The 14,817-nt window shown below is 42.6% G+C and overlaps 1 protein-coding gene across 1 annotated transcript in view; it reads left to right on the top strand.

Moving 5' to 3' along the window:
- Positions 1-14,817, top strand: part of LOC119379069 (zinc transporter ZIP13) — a 61,557-nt gene that overhangs the window by 45,959 nt on the left and 781 nt on the right. The window contains exons 3-6 of the mRNA XM_037648231.2: positions 1,070-1,263; positions 7,647-7,736; positions 9,951-10,134; positions 12,501-12,600. Coding sequence (XP_037504159.1) covers positions 1,070-1,263; positions 7,647-7,736; positions 9,951-10,134; positions 12,501-12,600 — 568 coding nt within the window. The remainder of the gene's footprint in view (positions 1-1,069; positions 1,264-7,646; positions 7,737-9,950; positions 10,135-12,500; positions 12,601-14,817) is intronic.

Below are 14,817 nucleotides of genomic sequence, written 5' to 3' on the forward strand. Positions count from 1 at the left end.
TTGGAACAAGAGGGATGGCCTATAGTGCACAATGAAGTAATCCAAATGAGGCAGAAATTCGCGGTTAGATGCAGGCTTGAAGTGATGAAAAGTCATTGTACAAGCAATGTCGCTGGAGCCAGACAAGGGGACTTGTCTTTGTTAAGGCTAAGAGAGGTTAGCCTGACAAAGACAAGTCCCCTCATTGAAATGTTTATTCCAGTGACATTCCTTGTTCAATGACTTCACATCTCAATGAGGTAATGAGGCATATTTTATTGTTTATAGTTTGTAGTTTCATGCATGCGCCACCAACAATTTTCTTGTGCTTAATACTATTTCAAGCTTCTTTATGAATTGCCGTGCATAAGGACACAGAGACAGAAAAAATTACACCATTTCCCGCTAAAGGGGACCATGAGGCGATGCGAAGCCGGATCACTTGCACGATCGCGTTCCGTTGGCGTTCGTTGGGCATGCTACCGACCTCGCGTCGTGGAACGCGAAGAGGAACGCTACGCGCGTCTTGTCTTCCCTCTAGCCTGGCCGTTAATTCTCACAGGGCGAGCGGTGAACGCGGTCGACAGGTGCGCGAGAGGGGGGCAGCGTAGGAGAGGAGAGAGAGGGGGAGGGGACGCGCATGCGCTGGCGCTCATCGCGGCGTTGCGCAGGAGAGAATTTCGGCATGTCTAGCCCGCGTTTAAGAGGAAGAGTGGAGAGGGAAAGCGGAGAGGGGAAAGGAGAAAGCGAAAATGGAGAGGGGAGGGTGATTTGAGAGGGGGAAAGGGGAAGTGGAGAGGGTATGCACATGCGCGGTAGGGGTGGTCACGCCGCACACCACCACCACCACCGGTTTGAACTCCGCTGTCAGATGCTTCGCATCTAAAAAACGAGAGGACAAACAAGCCCTAGACAGTGCTCGTCTGTCCTGTCATTTCTTCTATCCCTGTGTCATTATGCATTCTAATTCGCCAGTATGCCGCACCAAAAAGCCCAAATATCCACATTACTTGTCACTGTGGTTTCAATGTGACTTCTTGGTAGTATCATTTCGTGGCTCTCAGTTAGTGCTCTTCTTGCATGCATGCAGGTGCCGAGAGCCCCGCACAAGCACACCTGACACTCGGCCTGTGGGTGCTGTTGGGTGTCTTCACCTTCATCATACTCGAGCTGGTCTTCTCAGCCACAGGGCCCGATGTGGAGCAAACTTTTTCTCACTCTGATGTCAACCAAAATGGTCTTGCCAAGCCAGTCTCACCACTGCAGAACTTCAAAGCTATTCACGTGAGCTTGTTTGCCACTTTCCACGTGTGTGCGTGCAGAGGGGGAAGTGCCAGCCTCACCCTAATTGCTTTAGTCACAACGTGACACTCAGTAGTTGTGTACCTTGCATAAGTGCAGTGTTTTTCTTTTTCCTTCCCCAATCCCCCAGTGTAGGGTGCCCAACTGGACGCTTTTCTAGTTGACCTTTCTCTGGGAGAGGGGAGACATGGTGATCAAATGAGCGCGCCCAGGCCGGAAATCGGGAGGGGTTGGGGTGCAGGAGCATGCAGCTAAGGTTAAGTCTCCTCTATAGTCAGCCTGCCACGAAGATGCCGAAGTCACAAAATGCGGTGCGCTCCATGCTGCACAGGTCATAAGAAACAATGTGCATGCCCAATTTTGCAAGTAATCTGTGGCGTTTCAATTGGTTGAGGGAGCCTAGGGGGTTGGCAGCTTCGTATGATTGTCTGTGCCAGCATCCTCGGATTTCTGTGTGCCTAATGTTGCAACTTGTGTAATGTCAAAAAAGAGAAGCAACTCAATGCGTTTGCTCACTTCTGTTTGCGCTGGTCATCAGGCTAATGTCATGAAAGCTAGTGCTTGGAGTCATCTAGTATGGTGTACTCATGCTTACCTGAGGGAACACACAACATTAATTTATTTAGTATGCAAATGATCACTGCAATATATAGGATCGATATGAAAATTTTTATAGCTATATGCATTGCTATTTCTATTAGTGCTTCACCTTTTGGGTAAAACTGTGACTTTCTCACAAATTGTTGTGCATTACAGTTAAACCTTATATTAACGAAATTGAAGGGGCGTTGCAATTTGCTCGTTATAACCAATATTTCGTTATAGCCGCAGCGGGAATTACCTGCAAATATTACAAGTGTACTTACCTAAAACAAATAGTGGGCGAAATAGCATTTCACCGCATGTCGGTACACAACAAAATAACCACATTGCGAAGATCAAAATGAAAAGTCACGCACCTACTCTTCAAAATACTCTTATGGTGAATTCCATTGGCAGATTCGGAGCACTTCCGGGAGCAGTTTTTCTGCTCCATTCGGACCAAGTCTGTTCCATAGGCAGATTGAGAGTGCACCCTGTGTGTTTCATTGTCTGATCCGGAGCAGCTCCGCCGCCAGATTCACATCACGGAGCAGCTCTCTCTACTCTGCGAAAAGCGGGGGATTTGACCAGAAGACGCATGCTCCCCGCGCGTGCGCAGAGCGTGGCGTACCGCGTACGCGGTGCAATGCGCTGTCCGACCGCGCCCGTTCTCTCCGCTTGCGCCCGTGAAGGCGAAAACAGCGTGAAACGCGAGGAATGCTGGCCGCTTGCGAAGCAGATGCATGTGCTAGCGCCCCCTACCATTTACTTTGATGAGGGCGCTTGTGTTCCAGTAGCAGATTTCCTGCGGTTGCTCTCCGCCGGAGTGGAGTGCTCCGGAGCAGAGTTCGTCGGCATCGGCAACTCCGAATCCGCCAATGGAATTCACCATGATTTAACTCAGAGGGTGCGTGGCGGGAGCTTTGAGCTGCTAAATACAGTTGTCGCGTTGCGCACCGTCTCAAATCTGTGTTGCACACTACTGTGACATTGCCTGAAAACTTGATTTCTTAACAATGTTAGTTTGTTATATCAGGGAGAGGTTACTCCGTATACCTCCCATAGGACGCCTTAATTCATGACGTCAGCGCTGGTAGCGCCAAACGTCCCTTCAGTTACTATCCTGGCGGCTGGGATTCAGAGTCTCAAACTGCAGAATGGCGGCGCACACGGTATGTGTCGTCATGGCAACACTATAGCAACACTAACACCAGCCGCGCCTCCTCTCCTAGCTCTCGCGCGCGCGCCGTTTTTTTTTTAAATTTTTTTTGTTTTGTTTGCGTGCGCGGGCTCCCTCTCCCACTCCTTTTTTTTATATGAGCCGCTCGTCCGCGTTTTTTTTTTTTTTTTTTGCGTCCGCTTCGCGTGTTGCGCCGCGCGTTCGTTGCGCGTTTGAATGTACGGAATTTGCAATCAGGCATTCTGTAAACACTGCAGTCGTGCAGCATGTGCCAGAACGCAAAAGAATGAATTGCACTCACAACACAAAATATCTTTGGTCTCATTTTATTGTCCTCGTTTCCGAAAATCAACATTTTCATCAAATGTGGTGCGATACAGAAGTGATCAACAGGAGGTTAACATACACGTGTTCATGATCACCAAACAACACGAAAGTTCTCGGCAAAGTTAAGAACTTAAAGAACAGTGGAATAAAAAACAGAACATAACACTAGGGCAGATATTAAAAAACACAATTTTTATACTGACAAAAGTGCAGAAAAGCTTCTGATATATGTGCGCGATATTGCACAAAATCATCATAACTAACAAAATTGAACATTCACTGCAATGCAAAAACAATGAAAGCAGTTGACATGCCTAAAAATAGAATAAATAATGTAAAGATCATTTTAAACATTTCAAAATGAACTTCACATATAACACAACTAATATTGGCCGCACTTTATTGACTACATTGCCAAAAACATTGCTTTTCGTATAACTAGTGATGATAAACGTGGAGAAAATGAGCAGATGATATCGGAGGATTCATGGCATTTCTTCTTGAAATGCGCCGATTCTGCAATTCTTCAGCTTTTCTCTGGGCGCACCGATCAGCTGTGTGGCATTCCGGAATACTTTAAAAACGCTTCCACCGTGAAGAAAAGGGACAAGTTCCAATCAGATAAACAGTGCCTTCGACTCGTGCAAAAGTGAACTCGTTTGTTCGTCTCAGAGCAGCACAAGTTTTCATACGTCTACCTAATGTCTCACAAACATGGTTATAGGCGATGGCAAGTAATTAACCGGAGACAAATGCAAAGCACACACTCAAGCACGCAGTTCTGTGAGAGTTGTAAACCTGTAACTATAGTTACGTCGCATGGGCTTCATGTCCGCTGCTTGTTCGTATAACGATTTAAACGCAGCATCGTGCCCTTTTCAAATCACTCATTTTTGAAAACATTAACTGTAGCCCCACTGCAGAGAACAGTTACTACTCGGTATGGACATGTAATTGACACAATGAAAACCGCGACTCAAAGGGCACGCTCACCTGTCGTTCTTTTGGGGGCCGGCACATATATTCCGGGACTTGTTCTGGAAGTATTCGAGCAACAAAGCACTATGCACGAACAGCGCGAGTTGTAAAAACACCGCGTCGCACAAGCACACAGCGAGCGAGCACCATGAAACGGACGAGCGACGACGGCTAACGCACGCCTTACCAACGCCAGACACGAAACTTTCTAATGGATTTCAAAGTCGGCGGCGCCAGCAAGGTGGCGGAAAGTGTGCCTCCTGGAGGAGAGGGAGTTGATTCCGCCAGAGAGGGGGTTGAAGAGAGCTGGGAGAAAAGAGATGGAATGCAGATTTTAACTCTGATCCCAGTCCGTGGATGGCGCCTCAATTTTACCATACCAGTCACGTGGGTTTCTTTCACTGGCCTGGTTATATCCCGTAACAAGCAAATTTTACCTCGTTAAAACGAGGTTTTATATACATTGGTTTCTATGGGGACTTTCAAGGGGAATTACGATTTGCTCGTTATATCCATTATTTCGTTATAGCCCGTCTCATATAATGAGGTTTAACTGTAAATGCTTGAGCCAACTACCATCATTGAATAGCTTGATGCCATTATGGCAAGATATCTAATGCACTGATGTTGGTTAAGGACACAGGGTAGGATAATAATTAAAAAAAAATCGAAAATTCTTTTTTTTTTGCTTGTTTGGAATGATAAGGCCTTCCTTAACAATATCCAGTGCCCTACACAATTTTGTGCATTTTGATTGAGCCAAAAGGATCAGGTTTTCGAGACCTACTCAGGAGCAGACAAGCCCCCTTTTCACAGGCCGCTTGGCATATCACCAAGGCACAACATTGTCACATGGTTTGCTGAGATGGACCGCCATCAAGAGTATTTGGCCAATAGAGACAGAAGATATGACAAAACAAGCCAGAAAACCAAAGAAACAAGAAAACAAGTGAAAAGCTTATTCGTGTGATGACTATGTGGCAGGTTACTATTAATTACATTGTTCAGTACATCTTCTTTTTGGACAAAACATGAAATAAACTGGTTTTTCTTCTTTAACGCTCAATATCTCGAAATTTTTTTGTTACATCTGTCCCATTATCAAAAGAACTTGAAAAAACAGAAAGCTGATTTTTTACCTGAAAAAATGAAGCATTAATACAAAGCTACTGAACTAGAATGGTGTACATATGTGGAATAGTTTTCATTTTTTTTTGGCAGTTTTATTTTAAAAATAATGATGAAAGTTTCTTGCTTTGCTAAAAAGATTGCAAGAAAGTCAGCATTTGAAATACAATTTTAATTCTAGTTCCATTGCAAGAACAAATGCCGACAAACAAAATGAAACAAACCCGAACGCTTTACATGTAGTAGTTTCAGAGAAAATTGGTCTTAAAGAAACCTTAAAATTAACAGGGGAGGTATAGGGCTTCCCCTGTGCCCTTAAACAAGTTATTTTTAATTCACTTCTGATGGTCTTTTACTCATCTATGCTATTCTACATTTAGGTCAAGACAAGCAGCAACATTTGTGAAGATATAAGGGAATATCTGGTAATAAGAATATTTAGCACTGGTAGCAATTGACACCACTGACATGGCGTCTTCTGTGAAGCTATAGCTGCAGCTGTAGTAAAGTAAACTGCTCGCTACTATACTGCTATGCTACATCGTTGGTATGACTAGACATCGTTTAGTGTGAGCTAGCATGAAGCAATGTTGCCCTGGGTGCTAGATGTGAAAGAATCGCAGATAATCTTGGTGACAAAGCTCTACAACTTTTCATCGTGGCATCCTTGTGAAATTACAGTTGGATCATGTGTAACTTGAGAGCAGAGAGAGGAAGTGCAAATGTAAACGACGTGTAGTGGTAGGAAGAAAAGTACCATTAACATCTTGGTGAAAACTTTTTACTGAACTGTATGTATGGTAATTAGATGTAATTTATTTTTTTGTGTGAGGCAATCGAAAGTTTAAATTGCATTTTTCTTTTTTTCTGACCTAATGTGATTACAATTGTTATTGGTTATAACTGGGGGGGGGGGGGTTAAAAAATAGAATATCGAATCGAGTAGGGTCCTATTCTGTTTGGTCTTCGAGTGAAAAGGCCGTTATTCATAAGTGCAAATTGTTTACAAATATATCACAATGCCAAGTGCACCCAAATAAACACAGAATCGGTGCAAAAGTATGATAAATTTCATTTCCAGAGGCATAGTATAGGCATATAGCATGAGAGTTTACATAGTGCAACATACTGTGTCATAAGGCGAGCCAGACTTTACCATACAGCATAAAACGATCGTTTGCGCTCTCTGAAGAGCTTGTTGTTGTGTGTCCGAAGAATCTGCTGATTACTTCCTGACGCACCATTTCTGGTCTTAATGCTGAAATTATGAACGCTAAGGTGCAACCCTGATTTGATATCTTTGCAAAAATGGCAGTTCAACATTTAAAAACTATCCAATATTCAATTCATTTCAATTCATTTATATTCGATATGACCTCAAAAATCACTATTCACGCACCCCTAGTTGTAATAATATTCTTCTGACATTTCAACATTGGTGCAAATGAGTTTTACTCTATTGATTTTGTGTGCATGGGGTTTTGACCATTGAGCATCAACCTTACAACATGCACAGCCACTGCAGTGGTACAGTGGCTACAGTGCTTGGCTGCTTATCCGAAAGATGCTGGTTTGATCCCAGCCACGGTGGTCACATTTTGGGGGAGGCAAAATGCTAGGTACCAATGTACTTAGATTTAGGCGCACGTGGTCAAACCCCAGGTGGTCGAAAGTTCTGGAGCCTTCCACACTGTGCCTCATAATCACATTGTGGTTTTAATTGGCAGGAAAAACCCCAAGAATTATTATTATTTTTAAAATGTATTTAAATGCTATCTACCTATATCACTACACTAATTTACTTCATACATGATGGCTGCGTACAATAGCTGTTTTGTGCATATTCTTTTGTTGACTGCATGAGACATCAATTTGGATGAAGATGTGTAAACATCAAGAAATTTCAGTTTATGCACTTTGTGACCTATAGTTGTATAGTTGTATGTGCTAACATTAGAAAATATTTACTGATCATAATACTACAATAACACATTTATTTATGCACAAGCAAGATGAAACGCAATACAGTTGAATTTCTATCTGTGCACTCAGGCGGCAATAAAAATTTGTGCTAATATGTTATTATGTACTACACTTGAGTACACAAAACTCAAGATCGCTATCGTTACACTAGTGCCTTTACTATTGCATTCTGTTTCTCCATATGCAGGTCACTGGGTACCTAAACCTTATGGCAAATGGCATTGATAACTTCACTCATGGCTTGGCAGTGGCTGCTAGTTTCCTTGTTGGCATTAAGGTGAGTCACGTACTGTCGGCTGCAAAAGTTTGCAAGATCTGCAGTGCGTGATGGAGCAAAGGAAAACTAAAGTCCCTGGATATTTTTGGGAAAGTACCGTCTTTCTTTTAACCGAGCCGCCACGCCGAGCACCCTCCTCTCCTGCCTTCCACCTCCCAGCTTCACGGGCCGTCGCCCGGGAAACGCACGCGTTATCGGCGTGACATAGTATTCTTGATAGGAAAGTGGCGCGAGCCGGGTTATAGGGCCGGCGCCCGCACGGTGGCCGTTTGGGAAAGGAGATAGATAAGGTTTGGACACTTGGGAGAGGATGATTGGACACTTTGGAGAGGATATGGGGGAGAGTGTCGCTACTTTCTATATATTAAGGGACTTTACAGAAAACTGCATTGATGCTCCACCTACTGTCACGCTGCGTGGTGTTGACGCTATCGGCCGTGGCCTCCGCGATTAGATCCACCAATGCACCGTTGCCGGAGCTTTTGCGGCCGACACTATATCAATGAATGTCAAAGTCACAGGATTCATTGTGATGAAAAATAAGTATGGGGATGTACGAGTAAAAATCTCTTCGTCAAATAAATGTGAATAGTGTTAAAGAAATAAGGGCTTTAAATATCACATTGAATGCTGAATATCTTTCTGCTGTAAAACTATATTGGCATATAGAAGAAGAATGATAAGAATATCAAAGGCCTTTGCAAGATTTTTCAATTGAGAACTTGTCATTTGCAAGGAGTGAACAGCGCAGTGAATGGTCACCACAGTTTCTGGTTGTCTTGGAGTGGCTACCCGACATGGCCACTGAACACATGAACACTGAACACCACAGAAAAGTATGAATACTTTTCTGTGGTGGGCAGGCTTCAGTAATCGAAGCAGCCCTATTTATTCGGTTGTAATGAAATATATAGATATGAAAAACAACATATCAAATTGAATACATCTGTTTGAAATAAAAGTGCTCTATTTGCATGCACTTAAAAGGTTAATGTTGGCAATCTACCCGCCACGGTGGTCTAGTGGTTAAGGTGCTCGACTGCTGACCCGCAGGTCGCGGGATCGAATCCCGGCCGCGGCAGCCGCATTTACGATGGAGGCGAAAATGCTTGAGGCCCGTGTACTTGGATTTAGGTACACGTTAAAGAACTCCAGGTGGTCGAAATTTCCGGAGCCCTCCACTACGGCGTCTCTCACAATGATGTCATGGTTTTGGGACGTTAAACCCCAGCAGTTATTAATGTCGGCAACCTAGCCTCCGAATTTTTTCTGAGGGTTTAAGTAAAGGGGTAAACAGCAGACTAGTTATCATTGTAACAGTACTTCTTGTTAGGCTAGTTGGTGAATACTAATAGCTGCAAATAAAACTGTTGGTAATGAAATATTTAGTAGTTGCACTTGTTCCATCTCCTTGATCTGTGTATGTCCTCAGTTGTGCCCCTCATTTTATAGCTTGGCTATCATTGTTCATGAGAATAGTCTTGAACTTAAAATTTACAACATGACAATGGTTCTGCTGCTTGCCAACATTTCTTGTCTGGTAGTACCTAAGTATGTACCAATTTTTTTGTGTGTGGCAAATTTATTCCAGATTTCACTCTAGCACAAATGTGTAACTATAGGAACACCAAAAACAAAGTAAATCACCTCTTTCAGTTTCTTTCTGATTTGCATTTATAAAAACCCAGAATGTGCTCTATCATTCAGTAGAAAAATGTGTTACATTATTTTAATACAGTCGACCTTAAGGCACAATCGTTTTGCAGCTTCTGGTATTTTGAGGGCAGTTATATTCTGGATCACTCTAGGTCAGTGGATCATGTTGTAATAAAGACTACTAAGTTGAGTCTTTTCGAAGGTTATTTATGCCAGATGGAACTACAGTATTAATGGTTGAAAGTTTTTCTACAATATCATTATAGGATAATGGAACTTTCATCAAGACATGTAACATTAACTGCGCAAATTAGAAATGAGTATCCATTGTGCTGTGAATTACATGCTGTTAAAAATGGAAATTAATCAAAATTTACAATTTGGATTAATTCCATAAAGCCACTTTCACAAAGTGGATATGAGGAGCTATTCTGTACTTCAGACAGATAACACCTAGAAACTAAGATTGTCTGTATAAATGGTATGTAATCATTGCATCTGACAGGAAGTACTGTTGCATAGTCTGCCTAATTTATGAAGACTTCTTTGTTCTTGCAGATGGGAATGGTGACTACATTGGCCATTCTTATACATGAAATTCCACACGAAGTTGGAGACTTTGCCATACTCTTAAAATCGGGCTTCAACCGATGGGATGCTGCCAAAGCCCAAGTTCTCACAGCAGCTGTAGGGGTGGCTGGTGCAGTGACGGCTTTGTCTGCAGACTCACTTGAAGACATGGGTGAGCACTGCTTTGTCTGCTTTCTGCCCATTTCACTTTTCGGTAACGTCGTGTTCACAACTGAGGTATTGCTAGATCCAACTCTGAATGACACAGTGGCAATTCCAAACCATCAGCAGGCAAGCCTTTTCATGCACTGGGTCCACAAAGCAGTGCTGTGGTGTGGTTTTTTTATTTCCTGGTCATCATGCTCAAGTGTCCTTTGTTTCCTTGCAATTAATTTAAGTTATTTGTGAGTACCATGTAAATATTGTGTTTTCTGCCCCGTGCAAACTTTATAAAATTTGCTACCTTGCTTCTAGTAGGAGCTGCATGCAGTGCACCAGGAGGCATATGCCGCTCGGTTCACTGTATGTGCAATCAACGTTGTGTACTGTGTCTCTTTGAGTCGCGATAATGTGTATATTGGGCAAACTGCTAGATGTTTTAACGAAAAGTCAAGGGACCATACATTGTCAGTTACGAATAACGCTGGTGGTCAAAGAAAAGTGGAGGGGGGGTGTCACAACACAGCATGCAGCGTGAAGTACACGGCTTTTATTTAGGTGGGTATTTAAAGGGGCCCTGCAACACTTTTCGAGCATGCTCAAAAAGCGCTGGCGATCGGTAGTCGAGGCTCCCGAGAACACGCGAGCCAAATATTATAGCGATGCGCACGGCCTGGAATTTACAATAAATTCTCAAAGTCAGCTGAAAATCGCTCCCTCTTCTCTCGACAAATGATGTATTAGTCCGCAAAATATGACGCGATTGTCGGCAGTTCCACCATTGGCTGATGTTATAATCACGATAACACCCTCATTATTACTTTCGTTGTTAATTTTGAGTTCAATAAGTATAGATAATATGTATGTTTATATTATGTTATAGCGTTAAAAACACCGAACAAACATTAATATTAGCACTTCCGGTCTCACCGACAGCTCGTCTGCTCGTAGTTGCGTGGTTCCGTTTTCTTCGCCATGCGCAGTGCCGAAAACGTGAATATTTCTGTGCTTTTGACCATCGCCGGTTGTCGTTGAGAGTGGCAGCCGTTCGAGTGTTGCCTCGTCAGCTGAGAACTGCATCGTCGGCACGTTCTCACGACCGACCGAGGCACGGGCGCAGCGTGTCTCCGATAACAATGCTGGCGTCCGGTAATGGCGGCGCTTCGGGGTCGTCTGCCAGGCGGTGTATCGGAGTATGGGCCGAAACCGATCTCAGCTGTCATTCGTTCCAAACGAGCGCGCAGGTTTGCTTCCATGGTTGGCAGAGCGATGAAAACACTACGGCGTTCGACGTGCACACCCAACATTACCAAACCGACGCGCAGTTTTCAAGCACGCGCGATCGACTCCGCTCGACGAGAATACAGTGGCTATCTGTAACGAGAACGACGCCAGCCGACCGGAAGTGGCGGCACAGACCACGTGGTTGCGCCCAGACGTCAGAGAGAAAAAAATGAAGAAAAAAAACTCCGCCGGCGCTCTTGGGCGGAGCCTCGCTCCTCTGCGCTCCCCCGTCGACTCGCTGCCTAGCTTTCCGCGCGCACTCGCGGCGTTGAGTTGAGGGAGAAAGCTGCGGAACGTGATCTCTATAATTTGGTAACACCACTTAGACTTGACGGATTCGAAAAATTTTTGCGGCATATGACTCGTGAAGAGTCATACGTCAATAATGAGACTATTCCAATATAACTAAGAAAGGTGTTGCAGGGCCCCTTTAAATGGGATCCCCCTGGGGTCCGTGGAATTCCATTTGAGAACCACTGATCTACCGATTTCTCTCTATTCTTGTACTGTTCTTTGCTTGATTACTTTTGTAGAGCTGTGATGCTTGTCTACTTTGAATATTAGAAAAACTTGGCATTCTACAAAACCTGCAACTTTCTTGTTTATCTGAGTCATCTATTATTTAGCTATTGTCATATCATTAGTCTTACTTATGTTTGGAAAAGGATTAGCCTTCTCATTTTCATCTTTTATCTTCAGAATGAAGATTTTTGTCGTTTACACTTTTACACTTTTAAGTCCTCCTACTAAAGTGGCATCATCTGTATATTGCAAGTTGGTTACCTGTGATCTTCCAGTTTTCACCCCTATATTCCTGTGTTACATAGCATAGTGTCCGAGTACATATTCTGTGTAAAAATTAAGTATGCATGGGAAAAGAAAAACAAGCTTGCCTAACAATCTTCAGAGCCTTAAACCTGTGCTACCGAAACTGCAACCCACCTGTGATCCTCCCCCCCCCTCTCACCCAATCTTTTCAGCAGCACTTTATAAAATAATGTGGCATTGCTTTCTCTCACAACAGCGAGCTGTCAAAATAAAGGCTAATTCGCTATCAAACATATTGTGCCGTCATAGCAGTAATTTATGTTTCAGACACATCCACATCCTGGATACTGCCTTTCACTTCTGGAGGCTTTTTGAACATAGCGTTGGTCAGTGTGCTGCCAGACCTCCTCAAAGAAGAGGACCCTTGGTGAGTGTGAAAGCCTGCATTATGAAGCTTATGTAAAACAAGCATTCATCCAACATCTGCTACTCAATCGAAAGCAGATGCGAGATGGCACCAGGTAGTGATTTGTTTTTAGCTGTAACTGAGGCAGTAAATGTGACCTTGTGTGTTGATTCCTTGACATAGCCCAGCAGAAACAAAAGTATGAAAATAATGGTATTTGCAATGTGTCTCATACATCTTAACAGTTCTGATAGGACCTGTGCTCGAACTTTAAATTATTTGAGTGCATTAGTAAATTGAGTTGATGGCTATTTGTTTTTGATGTTAGCATGGTGTCTTGCAGTGGGTTCACTTCTTTTGTTGCTGTTTGCAATGTTATATCAGACAATTTTTAATGTAGTGGCAGATGAAATAACAATGTATGTTGATGACACCACCATCTTTTTTTCCAGAGTAAACATTGGGAACTAAAGGTTACCACAAACCATTGATTATGAAAACTTCGCAAGTGGCTGTATCTGAATAAGCTTGACTGTAACGCAGAAGAAAGTTTACATTGTTTTATTATAATAGAAAATAAATTATGATGTAAACATTTTTCATTGTGGATCACGACTTCAGCATGGCTCAGGCCATTAATTTCTGGGTGTTAAGTTTTATAAAAACCCAAGCTGGACAGAGCACAAAAGGTTGTTTTTAACTCACCTAAGGTTTTAACTCACTTAAGGTTGTTGCCTTGCTATAAAATATCCGATACTCGGAGCCTGTGAAGCTTCTCAGACAACTGTACTTTTTTGCTTGTACACTAAAATATTAGCTACTGCTTCTTTGCAATGGGAAATGGTGATAAAACTGATATAGAGAAACTGGCAGTATTGCAACAGTGAGCTGTTCTGTTGTTTAACTGTTCAAAACATAGGATTTTATATATTAATGGCACACTATAACATTCTTAGTAATATAAATGCTCACAGAAAGAAAAATTATGCATACATCTATGTATATAGAGATCATCTCCAGCAACTTTGAACAATTTTCAAATTGGTGCTCGAGTAGAGACACAGGATGCAGCCTACATTGCACTTCAGTTGTAATGAAGAAAACAAGGACAAACTGTGGCAAGCTATTTATTTGTGCAATTCTTGTCCTAACATTGTTAGTGATCTTATCTGTGTTACATCCCAAGATGTATAACTTATGCTTGTAATGGAATGTTTTTTTTTTTTTGTAGTATTGTATTGATTGCTTACTTATACTTTTGCTAACAGTTGATGATTTGCCGGTGGGTTTAAAAATAACTGTGTTGTGAGCAGTTTGATATTTTCTTTTGTATTAACTGTTGTAGTATTACTTTGTTGTATGAGCAGCAACACTTGGAAACTCATACTTCTGCTGCTCCAGTGAGGTAAATGCCTTAGTCAAGAGGATTACGCCCTCCTTTTGCTTTGCCTTGCAAGCTAACCTTGTATATGTTTGGCTTTGTTCTTGTCTACTCTGGTCTACTTTGTTCACGTCTACTCCTTTCCATCTTTGTCCTTGTCTTTTTGCACTTCACTGTCATCATGCTACTGTACCAACCCGCCCAACTTGCCACACTATGTTAATTTAGAAGATAAGGAAACCGTCAATGTATGCAGTACAATGTGTTTATGTATATCATAATTTTTACTGTATAATTTAGGCATTAACCCTTTGCTGTCCGAAACTTTTGCCCACTTTCTGGCCGTTCTGGTCCGAAAATTTTTCGCCACTTTTGAGCACTGCGAGAGAAAAACAACTGTGCAAGAAAAAGTGATCAGATGTTTATTTTTGCAATTGATTTGGTGCCTAAGTTTTTCAGCAACATTGGGACAGCATGTGGTGCCTGACAGCCGACCACTGTGGGTGTGTTGCATTATCGTGAGGGGCCGAACAACAGACCACAGAGAGGTTAAGGAAACTATATATGCATTTTAGAGTTTGTGTATAGTATAGCATTGTTGTTGATGTACTATATTGGGATTTATACTGTGAATATCATGATTTATGTTAAATGAACTTGCTCTTATGTCCTCGTTGCTTTCCACATGTACCAGGGAGGTCTGGATTCTCCTCAACTGGCAAATGCCGCTTTTCTCTGGAGTTTACCCTCATCCTTGAGATGAAATAAAATTGAATGTCTTTCATAAACTACCATTTGCACACTCCAGTAAATGAAAGGGGCCCTGCAACACTCTTTCAGCATGGTCAGAAAATGCT

Source organism: Rhipicephalus sanguineus, chromosome 1, assembly GCF_013339695.2.
Source record: "Rhipicephalus sanguineus isolate Rsan-2018 chromosome 1, BIME_Rsan_1.4, whole genome shotgun sequence".
NCBI lineage: Eukaryota > Metazoa > Arthropoda > Arachnida > Ixodida > Ixodidae > Rhipicephalus > Rhipicephalus sanguineus.